Below are 17,493 nucleotides of genomic sequence, written 5' to 3' on the forward strand. Positions count from 1 at the left end.
AAATGGGAAACCACGGAAAACCATCTTCAGGGTTGCCGATAGTGGGATTCGAACCTACTATCTCCCGGATGCAAGCTCACAGCCGCGTGCCTCCACGCGCACGGCCAACTCGCCCGGTAGGGTAACATTTAGACGCTTTGCAGTGAGGTCATGAGTGCCTAATTAATTGATGGTGAGGAATACCGTATATACTGGAGGTAATTCAAGTGTAGGGTAACATTTAGACGCTTTGCAGTGAGGTCGCTAGTGCCTAATAATTGGTAAAGAATGCCGTATCTATAGGCTTCATTATGAAGCGATAAGGGGAAGTTTGTGAAGTGCAGAAAAGGTGCTAATAATAAACTAAACATTCGGCATTGTTCACCCTAGGCATATGAGTCTGGAACAATAGGGTATGAAATAATAACGAGTGCCTCGAATGATTCAGTTCTTGATTTCTGATACTAGAGTGAAGACTGGTGCCGTGTTCAAGAGACATGTGATACGAGAGCCTCCGACCATAACTTCAAGAAGACAGCATCTTGAACGACCCATTCTACCAGAAGACGACATCCTGAAAGAGTTATACGTGGAGACTGGACCTAGAGGATCGACCCAGGACCATACTACTACCATGATTGCTTAAGCAGGCGATTCAACCCAGAAGGAGAGGAAGAGGTCTCCGAGATGATAGATAAGTGACCCAAAATTTATATGCATGTGTTAGGATCAGAGGGGGGGTTGTTACGCAGAAGTACAGTGATTAAATTTGTAAATACAGTAAGGGACGTGATTATGGCCCATCAGGCCAGTTATTGAGATGTTTTTTTATATGTTAGTGTAAGGCATACATATTCTTATTGTAGGAAGCAAGGATTAGGTTAGCTTATTTGATAGGATGTAGTGTGCATAGTATTACGGGAGCTTGTTTATGAGCTTAAGTCAGTATTCCTTAACGTTTGGCATCGGATAAAATTTGCTTGTAACCATGGGTTACTTAGGATAGTGTTCCATTTTTCTTTATTGGGAAGGGTTGTCTGATCTGCGTAATGTAGCGCATGCATGCTCGCCTGAATTTAAGGTTTTATTTTAAACACTTGCATTTATTTAATCGACTGTGGGTGAAACGAGACTAGACCGGAGGCTGTGTCATGAACATCTGCGACCCCGTTCTACTCTGCCAAGTAAGGGCTTGAACCCTAGACTTGGGGGGTTACCAGGAACACTTCATATGGAATGACAATGATGTTTTATGTGTATAACAGGGCAAAGTACTTTATATGTTAAAAATGAGGCCCAGGGCGGTCTTTTACTTGTGTTGGATATATAGAATGTGATGTGATTCCCCACTCATTATGTGGCTATTGGTTTGTCATGAGTAGAGGAAGATAAAAGCCCTTTTGGTGAAGGAGCTATGAGCGCTTGGAAATTAGGCCAGGACAACACAGCCGGCTGTGTTTTTATTTTTTTGTAGTGGGGAGGTTTCACTAGCGAGACTAGCAGGTTATTGCCCCAGCCCTGCACAGCGGAGGGTTGCAACCATCTTTAAAAGGCAAGGTTATGAGGAATTCTTTCTTTTTTTTTCAGGCGAAGACATGTGTGTGACCGTGATTCTTTCTTTTGTTTTCCTTCACTTGTCAATAGAGGTGTCTTGCGTATGAACCTGACACTAAGGAATCAGTTGAATTAGTATATCTTGTAAATATAATGACTGTTTAATAAACCTGTGTTCGCATCCGTATATATATATATATATATATATATATATATAGATATATATCTATATCTATGTGGGATAGGGAGAGATATGCCTGTAGTAGTAGATTCGAACTTGCTATTTGTGTATGTACTCCCCAATACATGTGGGGACCCTTTTCAATGGCTTTATTTCTGCAAGACAAGGCTGATCCTAGCATCATGTATTTTTATTTGTAGGTTTATTGATGCGGTTCCATGTAGGGGACACATTCTTTTTTTTTTTTTTTTTGGGTTCACTGATCTACTTCTCCACGGCGAGACATCACGCTATTTCACGTTGTCTTTGGAAGGTATAGATGTAAACCTTTATGGTAATTTTTTGTTCCTGCACTATGTGTGCTATCTATTGTATCGAAAAACTGGTTAATAACACAAACTTATGCTTTGTAAAATTAAATATATTTAAATGCTACTGAGTTCCTCATTTCATAATTGAGGATAGTAGAATAAGTTTCCTAACCCATACTCTCGTCACAAGAACCCAATAAACGACTGTCTGCCAACTGCAGTTAGGCTGGTGCATTTATCTAGTAACAGGTAAGTTCGATTATGCATTGCTATTTATGCCCTGTAGGGTATAGTATGTATGTATGTATGTATGTATTGTGCCCTTCAAATTTTGCTATATTTTATTCAGAAAGAATATTATGTTATTGTCAGTGAGCTAAGACAGTATTTCAACAGCCAGGACGGGAATTTCATCATTTCCGTGTCATCGAGGAGCGAGCTACTTGGAGGTGGATTTTCCCGGTCGAGCAAGCAAAAGGAGAGAGCTGGGAATTTTTTTTCATGTGTCTTCAGTCAGTTGCGTACCACGTGACATGAGGGGAGAATCAATCTGGGCGATCGATAAACTCAAGGCCGCTGTACGTCTAACTGTATCAGCCAATAAAAGTATAACACCTGCCAGACCGCAAGCGATCAACCAATCAAGATCGATTAAGACGACACACCTCTGTCTCAAGACAATGATATAGTGATATTTCCGAAGGAACTCTTCATTCTTATTCTGGCTGCTTCTTCTGACAGCTGTATTTTGACTTTGCTGGGGAATTTTATTTTGCAAACCTCCCTGAATACTGAGCATTTGGCAGTTCAGAATTATTATAAAATCAGTCTACAAATTATGGAGGATTATTGAAAAGATACGTATTCCACCCAAAATATTAATCATCGTGTGTGTGTATTGGACACATTTTAAGGCTTTTTTGTTAGTTTCAGCTTATTTTACTGGAAAAACAGAAGAGGAAGACCACCTGGAGTTCGAGAATATTTCAAGATGTCCACACACCAGCAAGCTGTAGTCCATTGCTATTCCTTGTCTGTCCTCGCTGCTTCAATGAATTTCTAAGCATGTGAGGCATCTTCAGACATGGAAGGGGACGTAGTCTGATGGTGGGTGATTCAACCCATGTCCTGATCATCTGCCAAAAATCCAGTTTCAACATTCACTTGAGTACCACATGATCATTTTATTATCTATCAATCTTTGTAAACTTATTGTAAACATTGTCTTTTCTTATTCATTTGCAGTAATTTTTCGTAGTATTTCAGTAGTTAGACTTTTCATTCCTTCTTTCTGTGGTGCAAGGTAGTTAGTGTTGTTGTATGACTATGTATTGGATTCTATTAGTTAGTTGGAGTGGATGTCTTCGAGATGTACTCTGAATGTCCCAATCCAGCATAATAGGAATATTAAAATCAATTTGACCTCTCCGATAATCTAGATTTGATTTAAAATGATATTATAATTTAATTGAAGTCAGATGGGACAGAATATCGGCACATTTCATTACGTTAGATTTTCCCTCAGTGATATTGCGATCTTTTGATGGATTTAAGATGTGTTAGAGTCATCTGTAACTTTATCGTACTGTAATCCACACGGATGTGACCACGTACAGTTAATAATAATAATAATAATAATAATAATAATAATAATAATAATAATAATAATAATAATAATAATAATAATAATAATTCCACCTTATTACGGGTTAAAAATATAAATAAGGTCATGAGTGTAAATGTTATTTGTTCTTGTATGAGATTAATATGTGCTCATATTAGGTAAATGTGAGCCTGGAACATGGCTGTATCTTGACGGATCATTCATTACGTTTACTGCATTGTGATATAATTTTGGACTTGGAAATGGATCTATTATTAGGTGATTGTTTTGTGAATCCATTAATTGAGTCTAGTCTGAAGAGAGTATGTTGTTAAACATAATTTCTTCGGATGAAGTGCATATTAACTGAGAGCCATAATATTAGGAGAATAATAATAGTGTCGCAACTCATGGACCGTAAGCGTGTATGTTTAATCTTGACCTGCGTTATGGCATTTTCGTAGGATATTTTTTTGGATGATATCTATTACTAGGAGCCTCTGTGGCTCAGACGGCAGCGCGTCGGCCTCTCACCGCTGGATACTGTGGTTCAAATCCCGGTCACTCCATGTGAGATTTGTGCTGGACAAAGCAGAGGCGGGACAGGTTTTTCTCCGGGTACTCCGGTTTTCCCTGTTATCTTTCATTCCAGCAACACTCTCCATTCTCATTTCATAGCATCTATCAGTCATTAATAAATCACTTTGGGAGTGGCGACCCCATCGTACTAATAGCCTATATCTGCTTCATTCATTCCATCCCTGACCCGGTCAATGACTGGAAAAACAGGTTGTAGGTTTTCATTTTCATCTATCACTAATATTCCCTTGGACATCGTTGTGAACTTAATTTCATTATTAAAGTGATAATCCTGACATCATCACCTTCCGATCTGTCGCAATGATAATTTTAGCCGATACCGTCATCAGAAAATTTTCCACGATTTTGACTTAAATTTAAAAATAAAAATCAAGGACTAGTATTCGTTATAAATATTTTTTTAATATCGCCGTGGATCCTAGTGTGAGTGTGGTGTGTGTTGTAGTAATGTTTTGTGGATTGTGATATTTTTCTTGTCGACATTTGTCGCGATCTTCTTTCCGCTGCGCGCGTATTTTGGGTCGATTTAATGTCATTTTGTTGTGGTCATGATTTATTCAAATGTGAACCTTTAGTAAATTTTATGGCAAAATAAGGTAGAATAGGATCTTATGTCTTTAGAAAAAATGAATAAGCAAGGGCCATGTCCGTGGATATGAATCACAGAAGGATTATTGTAAACCTTGCAAAACTATTAATTCTGAGTCAATGAATAATATTGAGATTTGATGCGGTGTCAATTTATGCAATTATTGAGGAGAATTTTAAAAGAATAATTGTAGAAATATTTCAGTTGATAAATTTAAAATCTGTGAAAGATAATTTGAGGATAAATTCATCAGTGGAATTTTTATTTAATATTTCCCTTAAAGAGAGAAAGTGATAATTCAATTATTAGTCACAAATGAGTTACAGAAGAAATTATTTCAATTTTAAATTAATTTAAAAATTTTTATTAGAGAAAGGTGTTCTCAAAACCACGTTGATTATTTCACCAAGTTAAATGTAGGCTAATTTCTGTCTATGTATTTGCAGAGTCGCATATCTGCAGTTATTGAGGAAGAAAATCCTGATTAATGAAAACTAGCGGAGAAGAAAATAATCAGAAAATACCAAGATTTTGTAAAAATTTAATCTATTTGTGGAGAGTGCTAGTTGTAATAAATGCTAAAATCTATTTTTAGTGTTCCTTTCATTTGTCGCTAGTCCTTAAGCTATCCCTGCCCTTAAACATTTTTGCATAGCCTGAAAGCGAACGGTCTACGTCTGAGACTCTCGCTCTCCGGCTGAGCAGCCCGGTAAAAATGCGGCAGTATGTATGTATGTATGTATGTATGTATGTATGATCTTGAAGTGCATAATTCTGAATTAGAATTTGAACTAACTTTAGTGGAATTTAAGCTTCCCTATGGTAAAAGACTAATTTTGTTAACTGTGTACCATTCACTGTATGCTGATTTTAAGATTTTCTTTGGAAAATTAGATCAAGTCCTTCAGAACATTTTTGGTAGGAATAGCAGTGCAGAACTAATACTTTGTGGTAATTTTAATAGAGATTTCGCTGAAGAAAACATTCCGTCAACATCATAACTACTGCATCTTCTTCAAAGCTGTAATCTAAAACACTTCATATTTACACCCACCTGGGTAACTGCCACCTCATTTACAATGATAGACAACATTTGTATTAATTTCCATTGTTCTAAAAATGGAAGAATCGAAATAAATCTGGGATTATCAGATCATCATCCTCAAATTTTGCAACAAGAAATTGAGAATATTAACAAGCATTCAACCAAAATGAAGCAAGCACAATTAACTCATTTGTTTTCTCTGCAGCTGCATGTGACAATTTCATTGAAAGTCTTAAACTTCAGACCTGGGCTCCAATAACATTTGGTCATAGCTTTGACCAAAAGTATAGAACATTTTAAAACATTTTTTTTAACACAGTTTGAATTACATTTTTCAAAAAACTTGCAGTAATTAATGATACTTCAAAAAAAGCCATGGATCACGAATGGTATATGGATTTCAAGTCAAAGAGTCAAAAAGTTGATCATAAAATATTGTTGCACAAATTATATCAGACTGGGGTTAGAGCAATTGTTAATGAATGGTTTAGATCATAGCTGGATAAATGATCCCAGTTTGTTGAAATTACACATTGTAACAGTAAAGGGCATAATGAGACATATCACTCTCAGGTGAAAAACATAGACTTAGGTATTCCGCAGGGTAGTATTTTGGGGCCTGGTCTTTTCTTGATCTATGTGAATGATCCTCACAATAGTCAAGTAGAAACTCCAGTTCTGTATACAAACATAATTATTAATAATCCTGACCCTATGTCTATAGAAATTGCAGCAAATGCAGTCCTGTCTAGGTTAGAGTCATGGTTCAGGAAAAACAAATTAACACTAAACCTCAAAATGACCCAATACATGGAGTTCAAGGCATTTAACTACCATGACAAAACTGCAAAATAATACAACTTTATATTAAATGCAAATACAATTGAAAATACATTGACCACAACATTTTTAGGTGCCCATATACATGAAAAATTAAGATGGGATTGATTATTTAAAAAAATAGGGAAGTCTCTGAATTCTGTTTGCTTTGCTTTAAGGATTTTGTCTGATAGTTGTAGTAAAGAATATGTTAGAATAGCATATTTTGGATATTTTCATTCAGTCATTGCATATGCTATTGGCCTCTGGGGCTGCTACAAATCAAATCTTGATATTATTTTTCAAATACAGAAATGAGCTATCAGAAGTATATTGAGATGTAACAGGTTAGATCATTGCAGACCATTATTTAAGAGACTAAGAATACTCCCAGTACCAAGCATATACATCATGCAATGCATTCTACACGTAAAAAAAGAAAATATTGATCACTTCAGAAAGAATTTTGACAATCACAATTACCAGATGCGAACAAGAAACAATATTTTTATCGAGCTCAAGAGTAAAACCATTGCCTTGAGACATGTAGTCTCTGTTGGAATCAGATTATATAATAAGCTTCCAAATATTAAAGATATTAGTCCCTTCAGTTCATTTACCACAGCTCTAAAAAAATCTCCTGCTGAGTAGCTGCTTCTATAGTGCAGAAGAATACATGATGAAGTGCTGATAATGATGCTATTACTTATAAACTTATAAACATTCTTAATATCTAGTATATAGCCTTAGAAATATGTTGATGTCGCATTGATTATGTATGTATTGTTAATACCACACTCGTAGATTTTTATTTTGTCTTGTAAATATTGATTAGTAATATTATTTATTATTTTAAAAAATTGGGATGTGCTGTCCTAACATTGAGGTATTTGGTGTTGTTGTTTTTTCCTTTTTCTTCTTTTACAAAATGTTTATTATTGTGCATATATTATTGTTAGTATTAAGAAATCAATTGACAATTGCTATACTGTTGGTATATTTCAAAATATGTAATTGTACAATCTATGGAAGCTAAATAAATGAATGAATGAAGAAAGATGTCAAAATGTCATCTTGGTACCTCTTTGCATTTCCTGTTGTCTCAAAATAATAGGCCAATTATTCATCTTGCACTAACAGCACACCAAACACAAATCTTCCTATCATAATGAGGGACTTCATAAACACCATTAGGATTTTCTGCACACCAATAGTAACTAACCCTGCTCGATTTACTACCACCCTAAAGACAAAAAGAATTATCGAACATTGTATAAAGAGTGCCAGGAAAATTTTCCAAGGGGTTTCATGATCATCGCTGCTGTGCTACAATGGTACGTTAACCATTCGCTGTGTTGCCAATAATGTGAACATGAACTCTACATACTATCGGCAAGAGCCCGACAACTTAATTTCCACTGCAGCAGAAATTTTTGCAGAGCTACCATGTCTATCTTATCCCACTCCTCCTGACTGACTTCCCAGAGACTATTGCTTGTGCATGGATGTCTATTTTCTAAGGCCCTTTTTAGGAGGCTAAATGCACAGAAGTCCATGGGTGACCCATTATGTGCCTGCTCTGGAATGTCAGTAAAAGGAATTACACTGATTCCAGTTTCCGTCTCCAATCTCTCTAAGAACAGACAAGTTGAATGAGAGGTGTGGCTGGATGCTTTATCTAGATGTACCATACCTGATTTTTCACCCTCCCATACAGTGCTGGGATATCTTTGTTGTAAATGGGTGTTAAAACTTCTTGCCGATAGTATGTAGAGTTCACGTTCACATTATTAGCAACACAGCGAATGTTTAACGTACCATTGTAGTAGTATCCAGCGATGATCATGAAACCCCTTAGAAAACTTTCCTGGCACTCTTTATACAATATTTGATCATTCTTTTTGCCTCTAGGGTGATAGTAAATTGAGCAGGGTTTGTTACAATCACTGAGGTATACATATGTTTCGTGCAATGTCACCACATTATTCCATCTGTCGCTTGCCAGATAGCGTTAGTGTGATGTTCTGAAATGTGAACTCGATGCTTATGCTGCTTTTCTAATTGCAGGTCCTTGTTGATTATGGTGTTAAATGTTGAAACAAACATTCCCAACTTACGTGCGAGAGTCCTTTGGGGGGTAGGGTTACCACCTGAGACAAGGACCTTCACTTTCCTCACCACTTCTGGTGTACTGCTGGTGGCTGGTCATGGATTTGCCTGCTTTTCCCCCTCTGGAATTAAGCTCAATCAGCCTTTGCCTTTTTTATTCAATACAGCACTGATCCCATTCTTTGATGTCAAGAAATCACGCATCTTGCACATTCCTTGGATTGCAGAATAGCTATATTTAACATCAGAAAGGGCTGTTATGTAGCCCTCCCAGTAAGGGTCAATCCGCTTCAGCATCATTGAAGCTAATGTCACAAAACTGTACACATATATTCTCAGAACTGACATGAATAATCACTCCCAGTTTTGATGTGCTCAAGTTGATAACAACACAACCAGTGGCTTTCAAACTTGTCACCAGAGATCCTGAATAAAGTTCTGTAGTTCCTGAGATTACCCTCCGTATAAAACAAACTCACAAACTTTCTGTCTTTACAGTATTAGAATAGAAAACATATAATATTGAAAAGGAAACAGTTCAATGAGTAGAAATAAAAACTCTGAAGTTTACCAATTTTATTTTACCTGAGTCTGCAGACGATCTGGAGAAATTGCTGAATGGTATTAGAGACAGACTTGGTCAAAGAGCACAAGATGAAAATAAATAAGCCACAATCAAATGTCTTGGAATGGAATGCAGTTGAATAAGTTTGGATGATGTAGGAAATATCAGAATACGAAATAATCTTGGCCCATTCTCGCCACATCACTTCATATTTGATGATGAGTGTTACCCTCTGAACATGGGCTGTTATGATTTACTTGTATATTTGTCACTACTGATTACATTCTATGAACAGCTAAGGAATGTGGCTTTCCTTGCCCTGTATTACCTGTACATTTTTTCCAAGTCTCAGAAAGAGCAGGAATACTTTGCAAGTTCATATTCCTTTAAGTCTGCTGTACCTAGTAACTGAGTCTGATTGAAAATGTTTTAAACAATGTGTCATAAATAAGAATTATAATGGACATATTGAAAGTAATAATGAGTATTTAGGCACAGATGATAGATCATAGCTTCTCAAAGTAATAGTGAGAACAAGAATTACAACTATAATACAGATCAGAAAAGATGAACGTGTATGGTACAGGAAGCAATCCATTTAATCATTCATATAGTAGTAGAGGCCGCACCAGTGAAATACAAGCCATTTGTAGGGCTTTACTTCTTCCTCCCGAGAGACATCTATGGACAAAACCTAGCACTCTGTATGCCTTACACCTCACTTCTTCCACGTGTTTATTCCATTTCAGATTATCCTTAATGTGAATACCAAGCAGTTTGATGGAGTTAGAAGTCGGCGGTTGGATTCCACATAGAGTAGGTTGGTTCTGGAGTGGTTGTCTAGCTCTGCTTAGTCTTATATATTTACACTTCTTAATATTTATATACATTTTATTTACCTCACAGTATAAGAACTGCTAATCATTACTATTTCAATTGTAAACGGGAACTGGTAAATGTTGATGATGGGATCAGCAGAACTAACAGTTCTGTGAATATTAATACATGAAAGAGTCTCGATGATGAGCACACTCAAGATACAAGAATTTAGAACCTAGTTATTTTCAAATTTACTCATAATTTCATCCTAATTTTTAATGTCAATTTGTATATATTTGTTTCATTTGTTTTATGTCAGTTGTGTGCATGTACATTTGTTTAGTTATTAGATGTTTTACATTAAGGCCGAAACTAGTCCCTAATTAATGTAATTTAGAATATTGCATATTATAGTATTGAAAGGTGGACCATTACAACATTAATTTAATAATTATATTGTTCTCATGGCAATGGTGGGATAAGAGACTGCTGGAACAGGGAAAAAGGCTGCTGTGGCCTTAATAAAGGAACAGCCCCAGCAGTTGCCTGGTGTGAAAACAGGAAAACCATCTTCAGGGCTGAAAATGGTGGAATTCAAACCCATCATCCCCAAATGCAACTACTGATGATAATTGGATTGAAATATTCATTGATATGGATGAAAATCAGACAATATCAGAAGAAATTCTTATCATGAATATATTTAAGGCACACTCAAATTGATTAGGCCAGGTTCCACAAGATTTATTTTGACTGATTTAACAGGAAAAAACATACATTCAATATATCTTGAAAACACTTACCCCAGGTGGCACTTTCCATGTTAAATTCACTTTAACATACATTTCAACATCCACAAGGCAAGTCAGATTCATTGATTTACCAGCAACATGTTCATTTCTGCTGAGGACAATTCTCGGTTTGGGCACAGCCAAGCTATTTCCTGCACAATACAGTTCATATTACATTAACAGTTTATCAAACATGGTTCATTCAACAAGAATTATTCCCTAACATGGAGAAAGAAAATTTTCTGTCATATTTATATCCCTCCAAATAGGGTTGTGTCAGGAAGGTGACAGAGTTCACACCTGCGACCCCACAAGTGTGGACAGTGACTAATAGAATTAAACTCTGTAGTGTGGTACAGTGTGGTCTAATCCACAGATGAGCACAGCTTGTGCCTGATAAGGCCACGTGCCAGTCACCAGTTCCATTGCTTGATAGGTTGTGCTTGGACTTCTACTTGCACAACTTTAATCAATAATAAGCACATAATATTAATTTTATATCATAGTGAGTACTAACTAATAATGTTACTGATTTTTACATCCCACTAACTAACCTACTTTTATGGTTTTTGGAGATGCCAAGGTGAGGCAATTTTTTCCTGCAGGAGTTCATTTATGTGCTGGTGAATCTTCCATTACAAAACTGACATATTTGATCGCCTTCAACCCAAACCCCATAGCACTACAGCCCTTGAAGGGCCTTGGCCTACCAAGCGACCACTGCTCAGCCCGAAGGCCTGCAGATTACGAGGTGTCGTGTGGTCAGCATGACGAATCCTCTCGGCCGTTATTCTTGGCTTTCTAGACCGGGGCCGCTATCTTACCATCAGATATCTTCAGTTCTAATCACGTAGGCTGAGTGGACCTCGAACCAGCCCTCAGGTCCACGTAAAAATCCCTGACCTGGCCGGGAATCGAACCCGAGACCTCCGGGTAAGACGCAGGCATGCTACCCCTACACCACGGGGCCGGCATTTGACCGCCTTCAAATACCACCAAACTCAGCTGGGATTGAATTGTGTTAGAGAAGATACCAAATTCACTTGCAAAAGTTCTGCTTCCATAATTCTTGCTATTTTCACTCTGAAATTTTCCTTACGGTCCTGTACATTATGGGGTTATTCTTATTGACCTTTTTTTTTCAGGAATCTGCACAGAGACAACAACAACAACAATACTGGTTTATAAGTCACACTATCTGCTTTTATGGTTTTGGGGGATTTCAAGATGCCAGAATTTTATCCCTCAGGAGTTCATTTATGTACCAATAAATCTATCTACACAAGGCTGCTATAGTTTAGCAACTTGACTCGGATTATTCTGGAATATGCCTTTACTTGATGGCAGGGCCGCATTTGACTACCACAACGCCTCTGAGCCCAATTAATTTTGCGCCTCCTTCCTTAACTTCATAAGACAAAATTTCAATTACTATTTTTATATAATAAATAAACTAATATCACAGTCTAAAACACACAGTTGTGAAGCTCCTTAGTGAGGAAATGGCATCTTATTGACACACAGAACGACACCAGTGCTCGCAGGGGCCAGCAAACTAGTACTGTTCTCTACCCAACAGCTGATTGCATCTTCCCACGTAAATTATAAACTATGACCATCTCAACAACTATAATAATCGTGAATTTTAAGAAAACATGTTGATACACTGGACTACTTATTGCTACAGCGTGGTAATAATACCGAAGGTAAACAACAATAGTTTATATTCGAAGGAACATGTGATCACACCACTGTAGTTAAGTAGCCATTTTAAAAATCCTATGTTCGAAATGAATTTGGTTATTTCACATAAATCACACATAAATCACACATAAATCATAAAAATATTAATGAACTAAAAAACAATTCAAATAATATTCAAAGATCTCAGCAATCTAAATGACTGAATCTATATAAATAAAGTTGTAGGGAGTCCGCTGTCTGTAATTTCGTTTGTTTTGCCAATTTTTTAGATATTTATCCGTTTTAAGTCAACTCAAGACCGAATCGATGGTTTTTATTTTTCGTGTCTGTTTGTCTGTCTGTTTGTTCCACCATCACGGCGAAACGGCTGGATAAATCTCAACCAAACTTCATATTGAGAGTATACTCATCCCGAGGAAGGTTTTGATATGCATATCATTTACTACCAGAATGGTTTTCCTGCATTTTCTCTTATACTATTGATTTTCTGTAAACTCCGTTGACCGTATGTAAAACGTCTCTTCATTATAAACAACTTTCAACATATTCATAATTTACCTCACTCTTCAAATGACGGAGAAAGTTACTATTTTCTGCAGATATCATGCTCTACATTGAGTGACCGACAGACCGACAACGAACCTACAGGTTACCATGGCAATGTCTCTGACTGCTTGCCAGCAGGGAAATAACGTATTGCCTTTTTTCTCATCATGCCTTTAAATTCTCGATTTGACTTGTAGAAGGCAAGGGAGCATGCAGTTTTGTTTAAAACTCCCCTACCTGATTGTGTTTGGCTATAGGCAAGGGTTCCTGCCATTATTAACAAATGTACCCATCTAAAATGTGACTGGCATCAGGCATAGTGGCCTGCTATTTTGATGGAAACTCACCAACTTGGTGTGACTGGCAGTAAACTGGCTGGCAGTAGAAAAAGGAGCCCATCATTATAATGATGAATGCACAACTCAATTTCGACTGGTAGTAGGGAAGTTGCCTGCCATTATAATAAAAACTCCTCAACTATAATCTGTCTGGAAGCAGGAAAGGGGGCCTGCCATTGTAACGAAAACCCTCCAAATTGATTGTGACCGCGCAGTAGGCAATGGGGCCTGCAATTATAATTTAAACTTCCCAACTCGATTGTGAGTGGCAGTAGACAAGTGAGCCTACCGTTATCATCACAAATCCGTAACAAACACTTTACATTGGAAACAACGTATGTGGACCTCTCCATGCTGTTTCTCGGATGCCGCAAAGAGACATGCAATTTTAAAACAATCTTATTTACTGGATGTACATTATTTACTTCGATGTTCGAATACAATGTAGAATACCGTAGCGAAGTATGGGTACATTTGCTAGTTTTAAATACCTTTTTTTTTTGTTCTATATCACTGAAAACTTCCATTGCAAAATTTCACAGTGTAATCTAATCTTAGTTTCACATATAATTTCAGCACTAATGACTTAGTTCTGCCTGCTGTCATTTCTTGATGGATACAGTACTTTTGCATCCATCTCTTGGCACAGGCCAGAGTAAAGTGCAGCTTCCACCGAAGTCCCAGTCAACATCATGGCTGTGAGAATATGGAAGCTGCTGGTGTATGGGTAGTGCTGAGTAATGACATTCAGAGCACGACTAGTGCTTCTGAGTGTTATGAAAGGTGCTGCTCACAGGGTCAGTCATGCTGCAATAGTACTTTCTGACCCAGTGAGGAAAGCAATGGCAAACTACCTCACTCCTCATCTTGCTTAGTACGCCTCATTTTGGTGCTGCCATTGGTTTTTGGGGTTTCCTTATAACCCCACAACCTTTGGTGGTGCTATTTGAGGATCGAACCAGCCTCTGGGCTGTTGACCAGACAGATAGACAATGACTTAGTACCTTCACAGCATTAATGTGGAAAATCAGGTATTTAAATTAGGGAATTAACAGTATACCACATCCAAGCTCGTGAGCATTCTCCTTAACATACAGGAAATTCTTAACAACAGCCCCTTTCCTTTCAATTCGCCTCAACTTCCTAGAACATAATTTATGCTCCTCTGACAGCCGAGCAAGTAGCTGCATGGTTTACGTCACGTAGCTATCAGTTTACATTCCGGAGATAGTGGATTCGAACCCCAGTGTCGGCAGCCCTGGTTTTCCGTTGCCACACCATGCTATACGTCATTTAAAACCACGGTCGCTTCCTTCTCACTCCAAGCCCTTTCCTATCCCACCATTGCCAAAGGACATATCTGTATTGGTGTGACATATAATTGTGTTCTGTGCTCCTTTGGCATAGGTTGATCATCTTTTGTCAATAACTTTCGTTTTGAAGAAATCTGTGGAAGTTTATTGGGAATGGAACTGCATTCCTTCTTCTTTATCGGTTTACCATCCAGGGTCGATTTTTCCCTCGGACTCAGCAAGGGATCCGACCTCTACCACCTCAAGGACAGTGTCCTGGAGCTTCAGACTCTGGGTCGGGGGATACAACTGGGGAGGATGACCAGTACCTCGCCCAGGCGGCTTCAACTGCTATGCTGAACAGGGGCCTTGTGGGGGATGGGAAGATTGGAAGGGATAGACAAGGAAGAGGGAAGGAAGCAGCCGTGGCCTTAAGTTAGGCTGCTTGCTTGTTGTTTTAAGGGGCCTAACATCGAAGGTCATCGGCCCAAAGTTAGGTACCATCCCGGCATTTTACTGGAGGAAAAGTGGGAAACCATAGGAAACCGCTTCGAGGATGGCTGAGGTGGGAATTGAACCCACCTCTACGCAGTTGACCTCCTGAGACTGAGTGTACCCCGTTCCAGCCCTCGTACCACTTTCAAATTTTGTGGAAGAGCCCGGAATCGAACCCGGGCCTCCGGGGGTGGCAGCTAATCACACTAACCATTATACGACAGAGGCGGACGAACTGCATTCCATATTAATTTATTCTTCTCTGCTGACATAAACTGATTGTATTCAAAATGATTCAAACATAAATTTTGTCATTGTACAAATAGTTCATATTTTTCTTCCATAAATCAGCCCTTTTACTATTTACAAGCAATTTTCTTTCTTTTTTCTTAATCCATTTACCCTTCAGGGTTGGTTTTTCCCTCGCACTCGGTGAAGAATCCCACCTCTACTGCCTCAAAGGCAGTGTCCTGGGGCGTAATACTTGGATCAGGGGATAAAACTGGGCAGGAGGATAGTACCTTGCCCAGCTGGCCTCACCTGCTATGCTGAACAGGGGCCATGTGGGGGATGGAAAATTGGAAGGGATAGAAAAGGGAGAGGGAACGAAGTGGCCGTGGACTTAAGTTAGGTAATATCCCATCCCTGCATTCGCCAGGAGAAGTGGAAAACCACGGAAAACCACTTCAATGATGGCTGAGGTGGGAATGGAACCCCCCTCTACTCAGTTGACCTCCCGAGGCTGAGTCGACCCCGTTCCAGCCCTCGTACCACTTTATCAAATTTTGTGGTAGAGCTGAGAATCAAATCCGGGTCTGTGGGGGTGGCAGCTAATCACACTAACCACTACACCACAGAGGCGGGCAAGAAGTTTTCTACACACTGAAAATTAAAATACCGCTACATGTTAAAGGTTATGATTTTGTTAAAACATTATTTAATTTCATAATTGAATGAATTTATTTTGAGTTACATTCCTGGATCATTGATAAAATGAATTACCTGCTTATTTGTGCATTTCCGAATCTTCACAATATTGTTCTATTATCCGAAAATGTAAACATTACTTCAATCTTTACTGTGCAGGATCTTTAGAATATCTAAAGAATGATGCGCCATACACATCTCCTTTCATAAATACTTTGTTAATTAATAGAAAACCAATTATCTATAATGGAATTACCACACGCTTACCTCGCAAAACGTATACCAAGTTACACATCCCAGAAGACCAATAGCTTGCTGGCCACGTGGAGCGCTGCAGTCACATGGATGAAAAAAATAGCCTAGCTTCATGACTAGTATATTAGACTGTGCTAATACTGCAGGCTGCCTCCAAGGTGAAATATCAAACATTAATACCAATTTTCTTCTTCTTCTACTGCTTTTCCCACACTTGTGGGGTCACAGGTGTGAACTCTGTCTCTTATGTGGATCTGGCCCTGTTTTACAGCCAGATGCCCTTTGTGACACCAACCCTGTGTGGAGGGATGTAATCACAATTGCATGTTACTGTGGTGGTTGGTAGTGTAGTATGTTGTCTGAATATGAAGAGGAAAGTTTTGGGACAAGCACAAACACCCAGTCCCCAAGCTAGAAGAATTAATCAGACGCAATTAAAATCCCCGATCAGGGATCAGGCCGGAAATCGAACCCAGGACCCTCTGAACCAAAGGCCTCAATGCTGACCATTCGGCCATGGAGTTGGACAAACATTAATACCAATAATAATAATAATAATAATAATAATAATAATAATAATAATAATAATAATAATAATAATAATAATAATTAAGAGAGAAACGGCTGTCAACTCTGCACAACTCACTACCCCATCTTTTAAACATTAACACATAGATACGATGAGAGTGGAAATTCTCACGTTCCATTAGCCGCAGTTTTCAGTGCTTCCAATAATTGAAGCCAGTTGTTGCAGATTGGAATTTCCCTCCAACAAGTTTACAAGGAGCACAGAAACAGATCATTGGCTGCAGGAATAAACCAGAGATTCATTTCATAATGTCTCCATTTAAAAGTTTTCTTTCAAACAGCACTTTTGTTAAAAATCGCTAAATGTCTGGATATATACTCATAGAATTACAGAATTTGTCCTGATTCTGTTTCACTCCACTGTTAGCACAGAAGTCTCTAAT

The 17,493-nt window shown here is 38.1% G+C and overlaps 1 protein-coding gene across 1 annotated transcript in view; it reads right to left on the bottom strand.

The window, feature by feature from the left end:
* The window catches only part of LOC136866091 (platelet-derived growth factor receptor alpha), a 178,174-nt gene extending 167,136 nt beyond the window's left edge, over positions 1 to 11,038 (bottom strand). Inside the window, exon 1 of the mRNA XM_067142754.2 lies at positions 10,978 to 11,038. Coding sequence (XP_066998855.2) covers positions 10,978 to 10,996 — 19 coding nt within the window. The 5' untranslated portion in view covers positions 10,997 to 11,038. The remainder of the gene's footprint in view (positions 1 to 10,977) is intronic.
* Positions 11,039 to 17,493: the final 6,455 nt, after the last annotated feature.

This window comes from Anabrus simplex, chromosome 3 (assembly GCF_040414725.1).
Source record: "Anabrus simplex isolate iqAnaSimp1 chromosome 3, ASM4041472v1, whole genome shotgun sequence".
Lineage (NCBI taxonomy): Eukaryota > Metazoa > Arthropoda > Insecta > Orthoptera > Tettigoniidae > Anabrus > Anabrus simplex.